This window comes from Babylonia areolata, chromosome 25, assembly GCF_041734735.1.
Source record: "Babylonia areolata isolate BAREFJ2019XMU chromosome 25, ASM4173473v1, whole genome shotgun sequence".
Classification (NCBI taxonomy): domain Eukaryota; kingdom Metazoa; phylum Mollusca; class Gastropoda; order Neogastropoda; family Buccinidae; genus Babylonia; species Babylonia areolata.
In genome coordinates this window covers 30,894,529-30,916,187 of record NC_134900.1, presented here as the reverse complement: position 1 = coordinate 30,916,187, position 21,659 = coordinate 30,894,529, and the positions used below count along the sequence as shown (strand labels likewise).

At 40.9% G+C, this 21,659-nt stretch overlaps 1 protein-coding gene across 1 annotated transcript in view; it reads left to right on the top strand.

The window, feature by feature from the left end:
- Window positions 1-21,659, top strand: part of LOC143299462 (importin-9-like) — a 30,289-nt gene that overhangs the window by 4,468 nt on the left and 4,162 nt on the right. Inside the window, exons 4-24 of the mRNA XM_076612679.1 lie at window positions 482-570; window positions 1,168-1,254; window positions 2,039-2,158; window positions 2,906-3,006; window positions 3,454-3,512; window positions 3,856-4,007; window positions 4,912-5,010; window positions 6,521-6,627; window positions 8,748-8,887; window positions 9,939-10,017; window positions 10,851-11,079; window positions 13,317-13,395; window positions 14,416-14,564; window positions 15,361-15,486; window positions 16,775-16,847; window positions 17,674-17,876; window positions 18,417-18,583; window positions 19,124-19,257; window positions 19,868-20,010; window positions 20,614-20,707; window positions 21,335-21,411. Of these exons, the coding sequence (XP_076468794.1) occupies window positions 482-570; window positions 1,168-1,254; window positions 2,039-2,158; window positions 2,906-3,006; window positions 3,454-3,512; window positions 3,856-4,007; window positions 4,912-5,010; window positions 6,521-6,627; window positions 8,748-8,887; window positions 9,939-10,017; window positions 10,851-11,079; window positions 13,317-13,395; window positions 14,416-14,564; window positions 15,361-15,486; window positions 16,775-16,847; window positions 17,674-17,876; window positions 18,417-18,583; window positions 19,124-19,257; window positions 19,868-20,010; window positions 20,614-20,707; window positions 21,335-21,411 (2,507 nt within the window). The remainder of the gene's footprint in view (window positions 1-481; window positions 571-1,167; window positions 1,255-2,038; window positions 2,159-2,905; window positions 3,007-3,453; window positions 3,513-3,855; window positions 4,008-4,911; window positions 5,011-6,520; window positions 6,628-8,747; window positions 8,888-9,938; window positions 10,018-10,850; window positions 11,080-13,316; window positions 13,396-14,415; window positions 14,565-15,360; window positions 15,487-16,774; window positions 16,848-17,673; window positions 17,877-18,416; window positions 18,584-19,123; window positions 19,258-19,867; window positions 20,011-20,613; window positions 20,708-21,334; window positions 21,412-21,659) is intronic.

Sequence of the window (21,659 nt, the reverse complement as noted above, 5' to 3'; positions counted from 1 at the left end):
TAGTAAGGAACTCTTGTGTGCAAAGGAGTTGTGATACAAGACACAAGAATACTTTGTCAGTCTCTAAAAGAGGAATTGTTGTCACGTTTGCTGTTGAAAAAGGCGACATGTCTGGCGTTGGCACAACATCCACTCAGCACGCAAAGTGTGACCATGCTTCAACGTCTCAATAAAAATGTGGATTGATGATCTATATACACTTAACATTGTGTAAGCTCATGTAATACATTTTTTTGTAGATTGTATAGGTTCCTGTTTGAAGAATAGAAAAATAATAGATGTAAGAACAGACAGAATTTATGTACATATATATATATATGTGTGTGTGTGTGTACACTTTAAATATGTATATCTATGTATATTTTTAAAATCTAATTTATAACCTGTGATAGCTAACCACGTGTTTGCCAGTTTCCTTACTTCAGATTTGTATTTTGCACACAGATAAAACAAATGAATTTTTGTTGTTACTCATTTTCAGAATTTTCCCAAGACATCACGGACACACAAATGGGACAGGTTGCTCCAATTGTGCTTCCTGAGCTTTTCAAGATTTTCTTAGGAGCAGAGGTAATGATCATACTGCTTTTTTTAACTGGTATAATTTACATACTCCGGAACTAACTGACCTTTTTTTCTTTTTCTTTTTTGTGCTGAAATACCTGTCAGAGGCACGCCATGGCAGAATCAGTTGGGCATTGGACGTCTGATCCAGTGTTAAACAGTGATCACGGTACAAAGCCCTGTTTGTGCCAGGTGTTGCGTCCTTGGGGAAAGACACTTCATTCCTATTCCTTACTCCACCCAGGTGTGAGTGGATACTTTGGTTGGGAAAGATTAAAACTGGGGTATGGAAAGGATTGGGCCCTGTCTTCCTGTGTCGAGCCCTAGACACAGTGGATGTGAATTCACTGCTATGAGACCTTCAGCCTAATATGTCATGAATCAAGGATACAGGAATAAAGAGTTTTTGTATTTTCAGTTTTATTGTAATTATCGTTGATGCCTCTTAAAAATCCTGAATTCCTAGTGTGAACTGTAACTATAGCAGGTATGTTAGGACTGTTTGTTTTATTGTCTCTTCAGGGAGAATAGGAATAGTTGTTTGTTTCAGGGCAAATAGCTGTTGTTTGTTACAGGATGAATAATAACTGTTATTTGTTTCAGGTATATAGCGTCAGAACACGGTCTAGAGCCGTTCACATCTTTAACGTCTTTGCTGGTATGATAGCTGCCATGGATGAATACAAAAAGGTATTTGAAGTTTACCTACTTCTTCACTATGTTTTCACTGAAACTTTTTTTTTTTTCCTCTCATCTTCACCTTTTACCAGGTTTGGTGAACTTGCATGAATTATGCTGCAATTGTTATACAATTGCTACAGTTTATATGGTGTGTTGAGTTTTCAGCTCTCATTTTATTGTTCGGTATTCGAGAGCATGGTTGTGCTTTTTGTAGTAGGAGTCTGTGTGCTTCATTCTTCTTGAAATATTCCTACCTTGATGATTGGTGTTGCAGTTACTGTTCCCAAGCTTGTGCCATATGGATTGATTTATGCTGATGGAGGATAAAATGTTACTGAAGTAGTGTGTGGTGTAGTACTCAGTTCAGTTGCAGTTTCTTTGGTGTTGATGCATTCACACAAATCATATACATTACACCACATGTCCTGGGCAGGTGCTTGACAGCAGCATGAGCAAATGTGCTGGGCAGGCTTCAGTGCATGTATATATACATCTGTATTTGTGTTTATATTTGTGTATTGTGTGCCTGTGGGAGTGGAATTCTTCTGAATTTTGTCAAAGGACATCGCTGTTGTTGCCATGGGTTCTTTTTCAGAGCACCAAGTGCATACTGCACATGGGACCTTGGTTTATCATCTCATCCAAATGACTAGACGCCCAGTTTGATTTTCCATTTGAAATAGGGTGAGACCGGGATTGGAACGTAAACCCTGTCGGACATTGTTCAGGAGATAAACGTCTTATTCATTCTACCACCTTCCTTTCTGGGTCCTCATTGTGTTGAGTGTTTCAGTCTTCAGGGAAGGAGTTGCTGTTCCCCCTCCTCCCGCAGTTTGTGGAGGCCTTCCTGCAGGGGCTGAAGACACCAGATGGGCCCACTTCCGACAGTGGTCTGAAACGGGAAATCATTTCGGTATTGTTGTTTTCACTTTTTATTCTTTTTTTTATTGTTGCCCTTATATATAGATATGTTTAATGGATTTGTTTGGCATCTGCTTTAAAAAAAAAAAAAAATTATTTCATGTTGATTATACTCATTAAAAAATGTTGGTTTACTTCCTTGGTTATGGATTAGTTTATCAGCTGTCTTTATCTCTTGTCAAACATGTTCAAAGAATTGGTTATATATTTTAAGTGATTTGTGAAATTTGTTTCCAAATCAGAAGAACAAATTTGATAATAGTAGTAGTAGTACAGTTATAAGCATTTTACAATAACATACCAGTTATAAAGCACATAAGAGCACAGACGCACATGCATGCATGCACACACGAGAAATAGTCTGGGATCCGTGTATGTAAAATCAAAACTGTTGGAATGTTGCTTGCATGGTAGTTCTGTTGTGTTTAAAAAAGAATCTTGAGCAAAAACAGAGAATGAAAGACTGTACTGTAAGTGATTTATCAAATAACATTTTACATAAACCATCTTTTTCTCCTTATTTGCAAGGTGAGACAAAAAGAAAAGAAGAAGAAACTTGTACATGTATGTTCAAATGTGTTTGCATGTATGCAAGCTTGCACTCACGATTATGCTTTGCACACAGAATCACACAATGTGTGCACACACACACACATACACACTTAGTTTTGAATAGTGCATTTTGTACGATTAGGTGGCATCTGAAGGTGCAGGAATGACTTGCGTGATGTGTTGACAGGCTTTAACGACCGTCCTGAAAGGATTCCAGAAACCAATGTCAAACTTCTTGCCTCAAATCCTGCCCTGTATTTGGAACATCTTTACACAGAGTGCTGAATTGTATCCTTTTTCTTCATCTGCTGGCTTGAATGAATCTGCCAAACACAGACATCTGTGTGCGTGTGTGTGTGTGTGAATGCTTTCATGCATGTTGTGGTTTGGTTTTGGATCTTTTGTTTTTGTTCACCGTAGTTTTTTCTTTTTCTTCTCTTTTATTATGTTGTTATTATTATTATTAAATTGGCATAAAGAAAGAAAAAAAATTTGTTATATCAGTCATATCTTACTGTAGTGTTTTAGTAGCAGCCTTTTCGTTTGGTTTGTTGGTTGTTGTTTGTGTGTGGGGGTGGGCTGGGGGTTAATTTTTTATATATTTTTTTTAGATTATCTGATTGCCATTCCTTGAAAGCTGTGGCATGAAAATCAGTCTGTATGAAAAAAAAAAGAGGGTTGAATGGAAATGAGGACATGGCAGTGAAGTGATATTGTTCCTTGACAGCTTGTCAGCTATGTTCGCACTGTGGTCAACAATGTGGAAGACGCAGATGATCCTGTGGACTCTGATGGTAAGTAAGACCCCATTTTCTAGCTCTAGTTCCCACATTGAAATGATTTTTTTTTTCTTTTAACTCATTGACTGCTGCTAATGAGTGCTCATCAGCAAGGGCTGTTGCCTCACTGAGATAGCACGTAGCTCACGGGTCAGGATAATGATAATGCGTACTTCTTCAACACACTATCCAGAAACCTGCTCCTGGTGCTTTACAAAAGATCTGGTTTCATACACCGCCCTGACCAAGCAGACTGGGTTATGTTGCTGGTTGGGCACCAGCCTTGCTGATGTGGTGTAACGTATGTGAATTTATCCAAAGGCAGTGATGACTGAAGGTGTGTGGCTGGCTGTTGCAGGCGAGGTGATAGGCTTTGAGAACCTGGTGTACAGTGTGTTTGAGTTTGTCCACGCCCTCATCGACATTGTGCGCTTCCGTCGCACCATCAAGGGGACCATTGACCAGATCATCTACTACGTTATCCTCTACATGCAGATGACAGAAGATCAGGTATGTTTGTGATAATGCTAATGCTAATGATAATGCAGACTGAAGCGTGTGCACGTACACGCACGCCTCCTAAACAGGGAGCCCGTGACGTGTACAATAAGAGTTATGCATATGTATGTATAGATATGCATGCATTCAAGCTTGATATACCATATACAAAGAAGCAAATAACACATGCAAATAGTCATGCCCATGGACACATGCAGGCAGCAGAAGTTCAAGAAGCACAGTAGTCAGTAAGATGTGCGTGTGTGTGTGTTTTCAATTTGTGTGCATTCTTTGTCTTTTTTTTTTTTCTTTCTTTCTTTTTGTGTATTTTTTCTTGTCTTTTTTTTCTACTAGTTTTAGCTGCTTAGTTATTCTTTTTTTGGGGGGGGGGGGGTAAAGTTTGTGATAGGATTTGCACTTAAATATGTAGTCTTTATCCTTACTTTCTGCCTTTTGGCTGTTGTTTCTAGTCCTTTTTGTCTTTAATTTTTTTTTTTTTAATAAGTTTTCTCATGCATTTTTAGAATTGAAGAATCCAAATAAAGATTGTAAATTTCGGAAGCAGTTTGTGTCTTCACAGGAAGGTAAGCAAGCACTCTCTTACAGGCTTTGTATATGCAGAAAAACATACACAAACATGCATGTACATGCTGCTGCTCATTCTTTTGCCAACATTCCGATGATGGGGAGATTCATAAGTTCAAAAATATTTTATACATTAGCTGAGTGAAGTATGGGTCACGAATAATATGTTTGTGTATGTTGAGACAGGTATGCCCAGTTTAAAGATAGATCTGAGTGAGTCATTGTGTTGAAATTGTAGATCAGCAAATATGGTTGGGTTTTTTTTTTTTTATTGTTTTGTTTCATCGTATGTTTTACTTTTATTTTGTATGTTGTACTTTTATTTTGACAGATCCGGTTATGGTCCAACAATCCCGATCAGTTTGTGGAGGATGAAGATGAAGACAGCTTTTCCTATTCCGTCCGTATTTCAGCTCAAGATCTGCTGTTGGTCAGTGTGATGGTTTTGATCTTTTAGTTTTTGATACTTTTTTCACAAGACACTCACTCACGTATGTCTGCAGACACATGAAAGACATTATCGTTTGGAATACTCTTTAATTTCAGTTGTTTTTCCAGTGGTGCGAAGGATTTTCCAGTGGTGGTGTCAGTTAGGCTTGCCATTTCTTAAATGTTTGCTGTGTAGATATCAAAAGAGCTTGGAACCAAATTCAGTCATTATGTTACTTATGTGTACAGTTTGGGAATGATAAAATGACTGGTTTTCTTTCTTTTTTTTCAATTAATTAATTAACTTATATATTGTATGCGTTTTAGAGTGTACATTTTAGATATATATATATATATTTATATATTTATAATTCATAACATTGGGAGTGTGTGTCAAGCTTTCTAAGTGTGCAGGGTCAAGTAACAAAAGATGATGAAAATTTAAAGCACAGCCTGTTCATTATTTTTATTCAGTCTGTCTTTCTCTCTGACAGCAGTTTCCATATTTGCATTTGTGGAGTACGTCTGACACATTAGTTTGCATGAATGACCAGAGTTTAAAATGCATGACCATTTTACCCCACCATTAACTCTTTCTATACTAAGCTATAGCGTACCTCATGCGCACAACGCTTTGTTACTGTGGTACGCTATAGCGTACCTCGAGTTCGAAAATTTGTAGCTTATAGGTTAACGGTTTTGTGCAAAACTAAATGGCACAGCTCTGTTCTACAGTCACCCAAAAGTGCACCTGTGCTTTTATTGTGGCTGAAAATACCTTTGAGTACAACACATGCGAGTGTACAGTCGCCCTTCTCGCTCACTTGCTTGACAAGATGGCGTCTCTGTCAACTTGGGCAAGTACTGTGGCTCAAAGTGTCTATGGTTACAATGGACCACATTTGTAAAATTTCTGTTATATGAGAAAAACTGACCCCCTTTATGTCAGTTGTGAAAAACAGATTTTTTTCAAAATATGATAAATCAGTCAATGATTAAGTGAGTGCTTTGAAACTTTGTGAAATGTTAGTCCATTCTGTTCTTTGTATCATCACAAAATTTCACCGCTGTATGTAATTGCATTCTTTTTTTTTTTTTTTTATAGATATTGTAACATAAAGAAACGGCTAGTACAGAGAGTATAATGATTGAAGTCATCGGGCAGTATAGAATGAGTTAAACCACAATGCTGAAGACAGTCATTCTTCCTTTCCAGGTGTATGCATACCGGGGTGTTTATTGTTTCCATAACCCACCAAACTCTCCTGTATATCACTTGATCTCTTACATGCATATTTCATGCTCGGCATGTGTATTCACTTGGTGGAGGTTCAGACACAAGCAGGTCAGCATATTGAGCCTCGAGACTGAAAAAAAAAACCCTCCACCCATAACTCATGCGCTGCAACTGGGGTTTGAACCCAGGCCTTCCAGATAGGACGGCGCAGTGTTCTGTAACCACTCGGGTATCACCTGGGTCTCAAGCACTGCCGTGGTGTGTGTGGTTGCAGGCTCTGTGCAGTGAGTTCCAGAAGGAGTGTGCTCCCGCCGTGTGCCAGTCCATCACTCGCCATCTGCAGGAGTCCAGCGCTGCCAAAACGGCAGGCAACGAGTTCTGGTCAGTGGTGACCCCTTTCTTTTGATTCAGCTGTTGTTTTGGTTTTGTTCCTTGTGTTGTCAGTGAATGATAGTAATAAAAAGTTTTGTTCCTTCCATGTGTCGGCAAATAATGATAATAAAAGTTTTGTACCTACTGTGTGTCAGTGAATGATAATGATAAAAGTTTTGTTCCTTCCATGTGTCAGTGAATGATAATGATAAAAGTATTGTTCCTTCCATGTGTCAGCGAATAATAATAATAAAAGTGCCTTCTGTGTGTCAGTAAACGATAATAACAAAAGCTTTGTTACGTCCATGTGTCAGTGAATGATAAAGGTAAAAGTTTTGTTCTGTCCATGTGTCAGTGAATAATCAAGATAAAAGTTTTGTTCCGTCTATGTGTCGGTGAATAGTAATGATAAAAGTTTTGTTCCGTCCATGTGTCAGTGAATAATAATGATAAAAGGTTTGGTTTTTCCTTCCATGTGTCAGTGAATAATAATGATAAAAGTTTTGGTTTTGTACCTTCCATGTGTCAGTGAATAATGATGATAAACGGTTTGGTTTTTCCTTCCATGTGTCAGTGAATAATAATGATAAAAGTTTTGGTTTTGTACCTTCCATGTGTCAGTGAATAATGATGATAAACAGTTTGGTTTTTCCTTCCATGTGTCAGTGAATAATAATGATAAAAGTTTTGGTTTTGTACCTTCCATGTGTCAGTGAATAATGATGATAAACGGTTTGGTTTTTCCTTCCATGTGTCAGTGAATAATAATGATAAAAGTTTTGGTTTTGTACCTTCCATGTGTCAGTGAATAATGATGATAAACGGTTTGGTTTTTCCTTCCATGTGTCAGTGAATAATGATGATAAACGGTTTGATTTTGTACCTTCCATGTGTCAGTGAATAATGATGATAAATGGTTTGATTTTGTACCTTCCATGTGTCAGTGAATAATGATGATAAACGGTTTGATTTTGTACCTTCCATGTGTCAGTGAATAATGATGATAAATGGTTTGATTTTGTACCTTCCATGTGTCAGTGAATAATGATGATAAACGGTTTGGTTTTTCCTTCCATGTGTCTGAATAATAATGATAAACGGTTTGATTTTGTACCTTCCATGTGTCAGTGAATAATGATGATAAAAGTTTTGGTTCTAAAAAAAAAAAAAAAAAAAAAAAAAAAGTTTTGGTTCTGTTCCTTTTGTGTGTCAGCAAATGATAATAAAAATTTTAAAAATATGCGTCCATAAACGTACTTGCATAAAGTACACCTTACAAAAAACGCATTTGTACTCACAGATCAAGATAGGAGAAAGAGCGCTGACATGGTAGAAGTGATGTGTTTGTGTGTGAGAGAGAGAGAGAGTTTGTGTGTGTTTTCATTATTTCTTTCTTTATGTTAAATCTATCCGCTAATGTAATGTAGGTGAGAGAGAGAAAAAAAAAAGATGGGGACTGGGAGGGGTGGGCGACAGTGAAAAATCAAAATAAAATACACATTCTTGCACTTGCTGCCATGCGTACATGTTACCATGTCTACACAATTGACAGCATTCATGGCTGTATAGTTCAGTCTGTTTGAATATTGGCTTGTTTGTGTGTGTGTGTATATATGTAAACACATATATATGTGTATGTGTACATATATACTTAAGTATATATATTTTGTTGTTGTTGTTGTTGTTTTTTTGAATAACTGTTCACCACATACACTGAAAGTTTTTAGTCTCAGTTTCTCAAGAAGGCATCACTGCACCAAATCCACGTACACTACACCACATCTGCCAAACAGATGCCTGGCCACCAGCAGCATAATCCAACGTGCTTAGTCGGGTCTTGAGTGCAGACATCTATGTACCTATCAATGGATTTCTTCTTTACATTTTTACCACGGGACAACACTTGTGTTGCCATTGGTTCTTTATCAGTGCGCCAAGTGCATGCCGCACATGGGACCTTGGTGTGTGTCGCCTCATCTGAATGACCAGACGCTCGATTAGAATTTCCAGACAAAGGGCGAAGAAAGGGCGAGACTGGGATTGGAACCCCCCCCCCCCCCCGACCCTGACAGATGCTGCATTGGCAGATGAGTATGTTAACCATTGTGCCACCACCTCCCTCCCTGCAGGTGGAAGTTGCACGAGTCGTGCATGCTGGCCATGGGGTCGGTGCAGCAGATGATCGTGGAGGCCCTGCAGTGCAACAAGGTCCAGTTCCACCTGCCGGGATTCCTGCAGACTGTGGTGCTGGAGGACATGAACCTGTCAGGTCTGTCAGTGCTGAGTGTATTGTACTGTATTGTGTTTCATTGTTTTGTCACTGCAGAGTTTTCTTCCTATCAAAGTGGGTTTTTCCACAGAATTGTGTCGGGGGGGGGGGGGGGGGGACCCTTTTGTTGGCTTTGGTTCTTTAACATGTGCTAAGCGCATTCCGCACACAGGACCTTGGTTTATTGTCTCATCCAAATGACTTAACCAGACCACCACACAAGTTCTAGTGGAGGGGGAAAAAATACTGGCAACTTTGGGATAGAGAAGGGGGCAGCAGTATTGTAAATTATAAACTATAAATCTTTCTTCCCCCCCCCCCCCCCCCCCCGCCCCTCCCCACACCACATGACCTTCCCTGCTGGAATATCTTTGTGCAGCATGTGCGTCGTGCCTGTGTGTAGGGTTGAGGTATATGAGTTGTTAGTAATGTTACAGTTTTTTTAGAATAGTATTTTTAGCGAGTTTATATCTTAACATTGAAAAAAAAAAGTAGATATACCTGTGTCTTGTTCATACCGTATGTATTATTAAATGCACTTACAGGGGCAGGGTTAAGCACTTTTCATTGCACATTATTATAGGGATTTTGGGTGACGTCAAGATGGGGGAAGAGAGGGCTGGGGGTTCTTGTGTCAGACGATTAGAGGTGTCGTCAGTAGTTTGTTGATAAAGATTCTCTGATTCAGGATACATAACAATAGAAAATAATTTTGTCGGTGTAGGTTCTCTGATTGAGGATACATACAATAGAAAATTTCCTTGACTCACAGAATGGAAAGTGTCAACTTACTTTCAGATAATTATATGATGATTCTGTCATTATTTTCTGATGTCCAGCCCTCCATCCCTCCCTCCCTCCCATCTCATTTTTATTTTCGATATTTTTGTGAGAGTGTTGCTTGCATTGAATGAGTTTCAGAGTGTAGTGGTGTGCAAGGATGAGGGAATGAACACCAATACAGCATTTTTTTTATTATTATTTATTTATTTATTTATTTTTTACACTGGTGCATTATAAAGATCTTTGTCTCTCTCTTTCTAAAATGCAGTGTCTCCATTCCTGGTGGGCCGTTGCCTGTGGACGGCCAGCTGCTACACTGAGGCCATGGACACTGACCTCATCAGCAGGTAGGACTCTCACAGACACTCTCAGTTTCATTTTCTCAAGGAGAAGGCGTCGCTGTGTGAGGACAAATCCATATGCGCTAGACAGCACAGCTGCTTGGTAGAGATGCCTGACCAGCAGCGTACCCCGACACGCTCAGTCAAGCCTTGACCGCGTGCTATTGGAGTGAATTTCTTCTGCCAGGATTTTGCCAGAGGAGAACGCTTTCGTTGTCATTGGTTATAAGCTCATACAGTCCTCCCATAGTGTCTGTCTGTCCATGCTGCAGGTTTTAAAAGTTTTGTAAGAATTTGTAAAAGAAAATAATAAGTCTTTGAACTTTGAAAGTCTCTAAAAACTTGACCCAGGTTTGTCACAGTTTCAGATTTTAGCCTTATATATTACTGATAGGAAAAGAACAAAAGCCAAATACCTTTAAATTTTTTCTCTCAAGTGTTAATGCATAGCTGAAAAGTCCCGATTTATATTCAAATATAAGCTGATGATCTATTAAAGAAAGAATCTTTGTGACCAAAATGCCAGCATTCAAAATACTGTGTAATCCTGGTGTTATTAATTTTTGGCTTATTATGTGTTTGTGGGTGTGTTTTTATTATTTTTAAGTTTTTAGATTTTATGATTAAAAACTTGGAAGAACTCTGAAAGCTTAAACGATGTGGGTGTGGGTGTTGTAAATTTTCTGACTAAAAACTGTGTATGAACTCTGAAAGCAGTGTGTGTGTGTGTCTTGTAAATTTTAATGATTAAAAAAGCTTTGTATCAACTCTGAAAGCTGACTTAACCGCCCTGTGTGTGTGTGTGTGTGTGTGTGTGTGTGTGCTGTTGGTGTGACCAGGTTTCTGCAGGCCACGGTGGGGGGTCTCCACCCGACCCAGCCGGCGTGCGTGCGCATCGGGGCGGTGCGGGCGGTGTTTGGGTTCTGCAAGCACCTGAAGGAGACGGGCAGCATCCAGCTGATGGCCCCCTACCTCAACAGCATCCTGGAGGGGCTGGTGGCTGTGGCCACGCAGTTCTCCACCGAGGTGCTGGGGCTCTGTCTGGAGACCCTGTCCCTGGTTGTCACGGTGAGAGAAACAGCAGCGGTTCTGATGCTTTGTTGGAGGGTAACAGTTGTAGTATTGATAGTATTTTACTTTGTGAGTTTAATGCCTTGTGTGTTTTTTTTTATAATATTAATGATTCTGTTTTATGTTTCTACTACTATTTATATGCTTTCTTGTTTCACTTTAGGTACTGGATTGTAAAGCGCTGAGAGCTTGCTTATGCTTGTATTATAGTGCTGTATAAAAATATTATTATTATTATAAAATATTATGTTTTGTTGCTGATGGTTGTACAGTTTTCTGCTGACAGTGTGAGAGAGAGAGAGAGAGAGAATGAGTCTTTTTTGTTTTTGTTTTTTTCTTTTGTTTCTTTGAAATCTGAATTGAAATGAGCTCCTATCTTTAAACTCCTGAATAATTTGTAAACAGTTATGACAAGAAAAACATGAACATTTTTTTTTTTTCACAAATGTTCATGAACGAGTGAGTTTCTTAGGTTTTGGGTTTGTTTTGGGTTTTTTTTCAGTTTGAATTTTTATCAGTAGTTCCAAACTTTAAACTCTTGAATAAATTGTAAACAGCGTAGACAAGAAAAATGCAAACTGTTTTTTGTTTTTTTTTGTTTTTTTTAACACGCCTTTCTATGTCAGTGGATACCATAATTTATAACCATGATGTGCTGATCCTGGCTTGGGAAATTATAGATCTGAGTCCCAAACACTTTACTGGCTAATGGCTCTTATGGCTATGTGGTCAGCTGCCAACCAACAACACACAATATCTGAATTAGATTTGAGTCATGGAAGACAGCGTCATATTTTTAGTTGGCTTATGAAATGTATTCTTCATGGAGTCTTAATGCATGAATTTCTTCAGCAGAAGATTGTATCGCTCCATTGCTAGAATAGTAGTTAGAATGTGTTTCATGCAGAAGATTGTATCGCTCCATTGCTTGGAATAGTAGTTAAAGTGTGTTTCGTGCAGAAGATTGTATTGCTCCATTGCTTGGAATAGTAGTTAAAGTGTGTTTCATGCAGAAGATTGTACCGCTCCATTGCTTGGAATAGTAGTTAAAATGTGTTTCGTGCAGAAGATTGTATTGCTCCATTGTTTGGAATAGTAGTCAGAGTGTGTTTCATGCAGAAGATTGTATTGCTCCATTGCTTGGAATAGTAGTCAGAATGTGTTTCATGCAGAAGATCGTATTGCTCCATTGCTTGGAATAGTAGTCCGAGTGTGTTTCATGCAGAAGATTGTATTGCTCCATTGCTAGAATAGTAGTTAGAATGTGTTTCATGCAGAAGATTGTATCGCTCCATTGCTTGGAATAGTAGTTAGAATGTGTTTCATGCAGAAGATCGTATCGCTCCATTGTTAGAATAGTAGTTAGAATGTGTTTCATGCAGAAGATCGTATCGCTCCATTGCTAGAATAGTAGTCAGAGTGTGTTTCATGCAGAAGATTGTATCGCTCCATTGCTAGAATAGTAGTTAGAATGTGTTTCATGCAGAAGATTGTATTGGTGTGTTTCATGCAGAAGATTATCACTCCATTGCTTGGAATAGTAGTTAGAGTGTGTTTCATGCAGAAGATTGTATTGCTCCATTGCTTGGAATAGTAGTCAGAGTGTGTTTCATGCAGAATATTGTATCGCTCCATTGCTTGGAATAGTAGTTAGTATGTGTTTCATGCAGAAGATTGTATCGCTCCATTGCTTGGAATAGTAGTTAGAGTGTGTTTCATGCAGAAGATTGTATCGCTCCATTGCTTGGAATAGTAGTGAGAGTGTGTTTCATGCAGAAGATTGTATCGCTCCATTGCTTGGAATAGTAGTTAGAGTGTGTTTCATGCAGAAGATTGTATTGCTCCATTGCTTGGAATAGTAGTTAGAGTGTGTTTCATGTGAACTTGAAGAGTAGTTAAACTTCCTTTCATATTGACCTCTTAACTGCTGCACCTTGGTGAAATGAGATCAGTGGCTTGAGTTTAAAAGGCAGATACTACTTTTTTATGTACTTAGAAATGTTGTAACTGATTTAGCTGATCAAAAGTAGTGCAAGAGGAAGACATCCAGTTTGAGAGTGTGAGAGTGGAGACTGACAACCTGACCTGTAGGCTCTGTCTTATCTCATTGAGGTGACAGCTCTGTACTGACGAGCATAATGGTCAGCAGCAGTTAGGGGGTTAAAGAAGTTCCCAAGTCGCAAGCTAATCTTTTTTTTTTTTTTTTTTTTTTTTTTTTGCTTGGTCTTCCACAGGTAGACGCACAGTTCACAGCGGCACATGAAAACAAGATTGGTCCATTATCCGTGGCCATATTCCTTCGCCATGCAGGAGGTAACGCAAGCGTTTTGGTCATTCTTGTTAGTGACATGTGTGCTTGTTCATATATGAATATGTATATTGTCTGATGAATGTGTGTATTGTCTGTACAAAGTACAGAAATTCATTGTTCACAATGTGCACATGTATCTTAGTAAGTTAAGACAATAAGTACTTAAAAAGATCTTTGTTACTGTTACATTTGATCTGTATATATGTGTGGGAAAAAATGTGTGAAGAGAGCAAGGTACCATCACCCAGATGGCCTTTCACTGGACACCAGAAGGGGCGAAGACAGGAATGCCAAAGAACGCCTGGCACAGAACAGTCAAAGAACTCAAGACCCTTAAGCACACTTGAGTTGCTGTTCAGAAACTGGCCAATAACAGACAAGAATGGCGGTTCTTTGTCGTTGCTGCCTTACATGCCAGTGGGGCATGATGGGTGGTAAAGAAACGAAATAAAAATAAACCTTAACTAAACATACTTTACCGTGACCCACTAGTGCAGACTGCGGCAGGGGTCGGATTCCTGTCCTGTGCAAACTACTACCCGCCTACGTGGAGAAAACGAAAGTAGCTACAGCCGATAACCTCCCAGAAGTAGGTTACTTCCCCTCTTTCCCTGAATAGCACCCTCTTTTTCTGGCAGCCATCTTGACTGGCCAGTAACCGGCAAGAATGGCGGTTCTTCGTCATCGCTGCCCAGCATGCCAGAGGGGCGTAACGGGGTAGCAAGGAAGTAAGTGAAATAAAAACAAACTTTAAAAGAGGGCGCTAGCTAGCGGGACAAAGGGGAGGTTACCTACTTCCGGGAGGTTATCGGCCGTAGTTGCTCTCTTTTTCTCCGCATAGGCGGATAGTAGTTTGCACAGGACAAGAATGTCAGACCCCTGCCGGAGTCTGCACTAGTTGGGTCACGGTAAGTATGTTATTTAAACGTAATTTTAGATAGAAAATTTCCTTTTAAAAATTGTTGTTGTTGTTGTTTTTTATAATGAACAAATGAAAAATTTATTGGGTGTGTGTGTGACAGACCCGTTCCTGGTGTCGCTGGTGCAGGATGTGGTGAAGGAGCTGGTGTCCAACCCCACGTGTTCGGCCACCATCCAGGGCAGGATCCTGCCCACCCTCTCCAGCATCCTCACCGCCCCCGCTGAAAAAGTCTCCCCCGGGCTAACTTCGGTAAGGGGGAACCTCTTGGCACTTTCTTTTTTTGGTTTGTTTCTGTCTGCCAGTGATGTCATTGTTGTCCACACTTTCCAGCATCCTCACTTCACTGGCCCCTGCTGAAAAAGTCTCCCCTGGGCTAACTTCTGTGAGGCTCTCATTGTTTGTGTCTGTTGGTGTTGGGATTGTTGTAACACTTAACCTTTCCCGTACATCGTGGTTGTGAAATCACCCACACACGTTCTTTTTCTTCTGAAACTCAAGTAATTTTGAAGTCACTTTCATTAAATTTCATGACTTTGTCCATAATGTATCATGCCACATATCAAATGAAAATAATTTTGTTTTATATATAAACAAAAAAATGAATAAACAGTGAATACCCCAGTATGTTGTGGGTTTGAGTAGACCCATACTCGAAGAACAGTCGGTTGGCTTCTTTAGGACACACTCCCCCATTTTGGCCAATCGCTGCACAGCTCACCAAGTCACATGATTCTATGACTACACTGCACACATGCAGTGTGTGGCTGACAAAACACATACAGCTCACAAAATACATTACACATGGACAGGGACAGCCAGACATGAAAGTGAACTATTAGACAAGTGACTTTCTTTTCAACTTCTTTAGGACACACTCCACCATTACAGTCTCAAGAATTGGTTGCTGCCGGTTGCTGCAGAGCTCAACAGTCGATGATTCTATGACTACGGCTGTACACGTGCAGTGCGTGGCTCACAAGAACACATGCAGCTCACAAAACATGTGACACACCTGACCTGTGAGACAAGTGACTTTGTGTTTCAGGTGGCTCTGGATCTGCTGGCCACAGTGGTGAGGGCCAGCTCCCTGCCCCTGTCGGAGGGCATCATGTCCACCTTCCTGCCTGCCGTCCACTGCATGATGAAAACTGACGACAGTGGCACCATGCAGGTAACGGTGTTGTATTCTCGTCAACCCCCGAAAACGGAATGTGGCTGCCTACATGGCGGCGTATAAAATGGTCATACATGTAAAAGCCCACTCGTGTACATATGAGTGAATTTGGGAGTTGCAGCCCACAAACGAAGAAGAAGTATTCTCTTCAGAACATATTTCTCTTGTGTGTGAAATTCAGGCTGCTCTGCCTGCATGGACACGGTGTAGCACCACTCATCCCTCCTCCCCACACTCCGCCCCCCCATCCCCCCTTTTTTTTTCTTTTCTTTCTTTCTTTATAGTTCTGTTTAGTGGTCATTTTTCCCAGTTTTGTCTGTTGTTCTATTGATGTTGCTGATGTAGATTTTTGTTTAAATTTTTTACCCAATACTGAAAGGGAAAGAAGGAGATGGTGTGGAAGAAAAGAAACATTAAATTTTAATAGTTGCATATTCATTTGAGGTATTAGATCTGAGATTACTTCAGACTAAAGGTGTGTCAGCATGAAATTCCAGTGTTAAATCATTGTAGTGTTTTTAACCCTCCATGCTACTCCTGTCCCCTTGAAGGAGGCAGGCTAGCTATTTTTCGATTTCTCAGCATGGACAGAGTAGTATTTTGCACAAGACAGGACCTTCAGTTTCAGTTTCTTAAGAAGACGTCATTGCATTCAACAAATCTGTTTATTAGCTGCTACATCACATCCGTAAGCCAGATGCTTGACAGCAGCGTAAACCCAGCGACCTAGTCAGACCCTGAGTGCATGCACGTGGATTTCTTCTTTACAATTTTGCCAGAGGACAAAACTTGCGTTGCCATGGGTTCTTTTTCAGTGTGCCAAGTGCATGCTGCACATGAGACTTAGGTTCACTGTCTCCTCCAAATGACTAGATGTTTAGTTTTGATTTCCCAGTCAAACTTAGGAGAAAGGGTGAGAGTGGGAGTCAGGCTCACACCCTCACTGACACTGAATAGGCAGATCAGCATCTTATCCATTCTTCCTTGTTCTGTCCTACAGTACAGGAGTCAGATGTCTGCCAGAATCTGCACTGAAATTTCATGGTTTAGTGTGATAGATTAAACATAATTTCAGGGGGGGGGGGGGGGGGGGGGTGTGTGTGTGGAATTCTGATTCCTTTAGATGTTTAGAAGTCATTTTGTTCATTTCTCTGGACTCTTTAGCTGGTTTTAAGAACATGGATATTCAGCCCTGAAACAGCTTTGGTGGGCTGTGCTATGAGCAACATGATTTGATTTTGTTGTGAGTGTTGTTGGAAGTATAGTACCTTCATTGTGTTGACAGAGTGGAGGGGAGTGTATACGAGCGTTTGCTTCTGTGGCCAGTGAGCAGCTCATTGCCTTCAGGGATGACTTTGGTAAGTGAACAGTTGGTCTCTGGAAGGAAGCGAGGGGGGGTTGGGGGGGGGTGTGTGTGTTGTATTGCAGTCACTTTAATTACTGTGGGGAGTAGGGTTTAGGATCTTTGTGTGAGAAATTGAGATGACCTTGCATAGGTGCTCGGAAAGTTTTAAGCTGCTCGACTGACGTTGACTGGACACTAGGGCACTGTTTCATTTCATCTTCAACAAAAGATATGACAGAATGAGTTTCTTATGGCATTAAAGTCTGTAAAGGTGATCATCATGGACTCCAAATGAAGCTGAGTAGATTGATTTTGCCTTTTACAATGAATATTGTTTATATAACAGATCCAGAAGGGCAGTCTCCTTTTTTAAATTTTTGTTGTTGATATTGTGAGTGTAAATACTCTTGTGTGAGTATGCACGTCTGTCTGATCAATTCAATGCAGATTTATCCGTATCTCGGTCATAATCACTACCAGAGTCCATAAATATTTCATCCTGAACTTATTGCGCTGTGAACCTCTGACGTTTAGCCATACTGATGCGTAAAAATGCAGAAAATATACTGTAATTGACTGGTTTACGCCTCGAACATATAAGAACACAGCCTAAAGTAATGTAGAAGTTAGTTCCCTTTGAAGTTTATACATATGTAGGAAGGAGGAAACCATTTAAATGAAACCGATTTTGATGCGGGTTTGTAAAACTGTTGAAAGGCACTCACCAGGCAAAGCTCAGGCGAAGAGTTCACAACGAGTTGTGAACATTTTGTCAGGTAATGGTGACTTATTTTCTCTCTCTTTTTTTTTTTTTTTTTTCTTCTCTCCACCACCATCAGGCAACAACGGGGTGCACTACCTGGTGCAGGTGATCAACAAGATGCTGGACCCCAAGACCTCGGAGTACACGGCCAGCTTTGTGGGCCGGCTGGTGGCCGTGGTGATCGGGCGCTGCGGGCCCTCACTGGGCGACAATGTGGACCTGATCCTGCGCAGCGTGCTGAGCAAGATGCAGCAGACGGAGACCCTGTCTGTCATGCAGGTACTGCTGAGAGGATTCTGTTGTGATGTTGTTGTTTTTTTACTCTGCCCCCTAGAATGGAGTATGGCTGCCTACATGGCGGTATAAAAACTGTCATACACATAAAAGCTCATGTACGTAAGAGTGAACATGGGAGTTGCAGCCCACGAACGAAGAAGAAGAAGAAGAGTTTTACTCTTTCGTTACAACAGATTTCTCTGTTTGTGAAGCTCAGGCTGCTCTTCCCATAGAGAGAGTACATCAATACAGTAAGAGCGCCACCTTTTTTTTTTGCACCCGACTGCAAATGTATTTGCTTACATTTCAAAGTAAATTTTTCTATTGAATGGTTTCCATTGGTTCTCATTCACTCTTCCGTTTTTTTTTTTTCTCTCATGGATTCTTTCCGCTTTCCCTCTCATGCTTCTCTCCCTGTCTCTTTCACTCTTGTCTCTCTCTCCCCCTCTCTCTTTTCTCTCCTGCTTCTTCTCTTTCTCCTGTTTTTTCTCCCCCAGCACCCACCCCCACCCCCCTTGGTTCTGACTCTCTGGCTTGGTGCAGAGCCTGCTGATGGTGTTTGCCCACCTGATCAACCTGCAGCTGGAGGCGGTGCTGGAGTTCCTCACCAGTGTGCCGGGCCCCACGGGGAAGCCTGCCCTGGAGTTTGTGCTCACCGAGTGGTGCTCCAGGCAGCACCTCTTCTTCGGCAGCTACGAGCGCAAAGTCAGGTCGGTCACTTGGTCCCTCTCTCTCTCTCTCTCTCCACAGTCCCCCCCCCACACACACACCCAACATCTCTCCCCACACGCCCTTCCCCCTCTGTGGGACGCCTGTGCGGGTGGCTCTTTCAGTTTGAATAGTATCCCCACCTAGAAATTGTGTGCCAGGAGTTTCCTCATTTCCAGTGCTCTCCTTTTGTTTCTGGCTTGATTCTCCCCCCCCCCCACCCCCCACCCCCTCCCTGACCTCCACCTACTATTGTCTGCTTCTTCTGCCTTCCTACTCCATTCCCCTCTTCTTTTTCTTTTTGACTCACTTGTGTAAACAAAGTGAGTCTATGTTTTAACCCGGTGTTCAGTTGTGTGTATGTGTCTGTGTGTCCGTGGTAAACTTTAACATTGCCGTTTTCTCTGCAAATACTTTGTCGGTTGACACCAAATTTGACATAAAAATAGGAAAAGTTCAGTTCTTTCCAGTCATCTTGTTTAAAACAATATTGCACCTCTGGGATGTTGTTTTCTGAATCATGTTTCTGTTGTTCATTGCAGTGCCCTTGCCCTGGCCAAGCTGCTTCGTCACGCCATCATGACCAACGACCCACGATTCCACAACATCATTGTACAGGGAGAGCCCGTATCCTCCACGTCCTCAGGAATTCGCACCCGATCCAAGGCCAAAGAGTGTAAGTTATTGTGGTTCACTGGAGTGGGCACTTTCAAGGGAGGTACATGTAAAAGATGGAGTATGCACTTTTGGAGTGGTGGCTTAGTGGTCGTGTGCCAGGAAGCAAGTGTGCATGGGTTTATGTCCCATATACAAACTGAGATCTTTAGATCTTGAGCAGTGGTCTGGGTACTAGTCATTTTGTTAAGAAGATAACTTTGGTCCCACGCGCAGCATTCACTTTGTGCACGCAAAAGAGCCCATGGCAACAAGAAAGTTGTCGCTGGCAAATTTTTTAGTAAAATCAACTCTTATTTGCATGTATGTGTGTGCATACACACACATGACTGAAGCCTGATTGAATGACATGGGAAAAGAATGATTAGCACCTGTTGGCAGCTGTCAGTTGGCTATATTCAGGTAGGTAGCCTGTTGTGCGAATGACTCGCTGTACACATGTAAAGAGCTTGGAGCTTGGTCTCTGACCAAAGACAAGCGCTACATAAGTATCAGTAGAAATAAGAAAAAGAAGAATGTGTATCAGAATGGTTCCTTGTCTTGACATTTTGTAAACGGTGTGATACTGATGGTCACCCTGTGTATGTGGGTGTGTGTGTGTGTGTGTACAGCACCAGAGCAATGGACGGAGATCCCAGCCCTGGTGAAGATGTACAAGCTGCTCATCAACGAACTGTCCCACCAAATAGAAACCGCCCTCGCCAAACAAGAGGCTGACGCTGAGGAGGAGGACGAGGAAGATGAAGACGAAGAAGTGGGGCTTCTTTGTTTGCTAAAATAATGCATGTTTGGGGTTTTGAAGAAGTGGGATTTTGGTACCTTGTTAATATTTTTCAATGTTTCAGCAATAAGTAAGTATGTACCTCTTATCCAGTGGTTAGGTTTTTGAAGAAGAGGGGTTTCATTTGCAAAGATAATGCATGCCTGTCTGGGGGGGGGGGGGGGGGGGGGGGGGGGTTGAAGAAGTGGGGTTTTGTTTGCTAAAATAATGCATGTTTGGGGTTTTGGAAAAATGGAGTTCCATTTGTTAAAATAATGCATGCTTTGGGGTTTTAAAGAAGCTGCAAGTTACGTTTGCTAGTGTCATGTGTCACCCAGTCGTATTCCTTTATTTCCCATGTGTCATGTCATGTCTGCTTTCTTTCTACATATCCCTTTATTTCAACTATAAAATGACAACAACAACATCAAAACAGAATCTTGTGTGGCCTTATCAACACACATATCCATTTATTTCAGCTGTGAAATGACCACAAAAAAATTTAAATGACTTTTTTTTTTTTTAAAGAAAAAGAAAGATTGTCCTTTGATTTGGTGTATTGTGTGTGCTGAAGATGAAGCTGTACCTTCTTTGCAGAACGGCATTGACGCAGATGACGACTTTGAAACAGATGAGGCTTCTAATCAGACCCTGGCCAACCTCCTAGAAGAATTTGCTGGCAATTATGATGGTGTGTATTATAATAACAAAAACCAACAAACCTACCTAAGATATATATATATGTCTTCGCCATAATGAAAATAGAAATATGATCCATTGAACTAGCACAATCAAGAAGATTGTGCAGAACGCCAATGAACATCAGTGAAATCAGCTGCTGACAGTATTGATTTTGGAGGTCCAGTGATCGATTCACACTCAAGTACTGACTTCACTTTCATTAACAACTAAACTCGGTCCGTCGATATCTAGGTTACTCAGTACAATCAGTTTTTACAAGATTCTCACGCAGAAATCATTAAAGGGTTGAAAATCATCTTCAGAATCGCTCAGATTACGCCAGAGCTCTCAGCAGTCATCAAACTCATCTCGCATCTTTCAAAATTCAGAACTTTTGCAGAACTAAACCAAAAAATCGGACCCTGAAAAGTTCAGAATGTTCAGCAAGTAGTGGTAAAAACAATGCAGTGACTCTCGCGAGAATCTCGTTTGTGTAAACAACAGTGGCTGCACCCATTGTAAGCATGTGTTCAGCAGGCACTCTGGGGTAATAGGGTCAAAATCCTGTGACATTATTGCTGTCACTGTTATTACGATTGCAGATATTTCATTTGTTGATTATTAGTACTTTTTGCAGCCATGGGGCTGGAGGAGGACGACGATGATGAGGATCCGGACACGGCCAGTGACCCCATCAACCAGGTGAATCTGCAGGTAAGGGGGTGGAACTTCACTGTGTTTCATATTGTGTTCTGTCATCAAGTCCTTCTGTGTCTGGTCTTAACCTGCAACGTCAGTGTTTGTTCAGAGTCATAGAAGGCTCGAAAAGTCATGGAAATGTGAGAGAATCATTGCTATGGCTGGAAAAGTTTTAGAAATGTGAGAGGATCATTGCCATGGCGGAAAAGTCTTGGAAATGTGAGAGAACCATTTCCAGGGCTGGAAAATTCTCGGAAATGTGG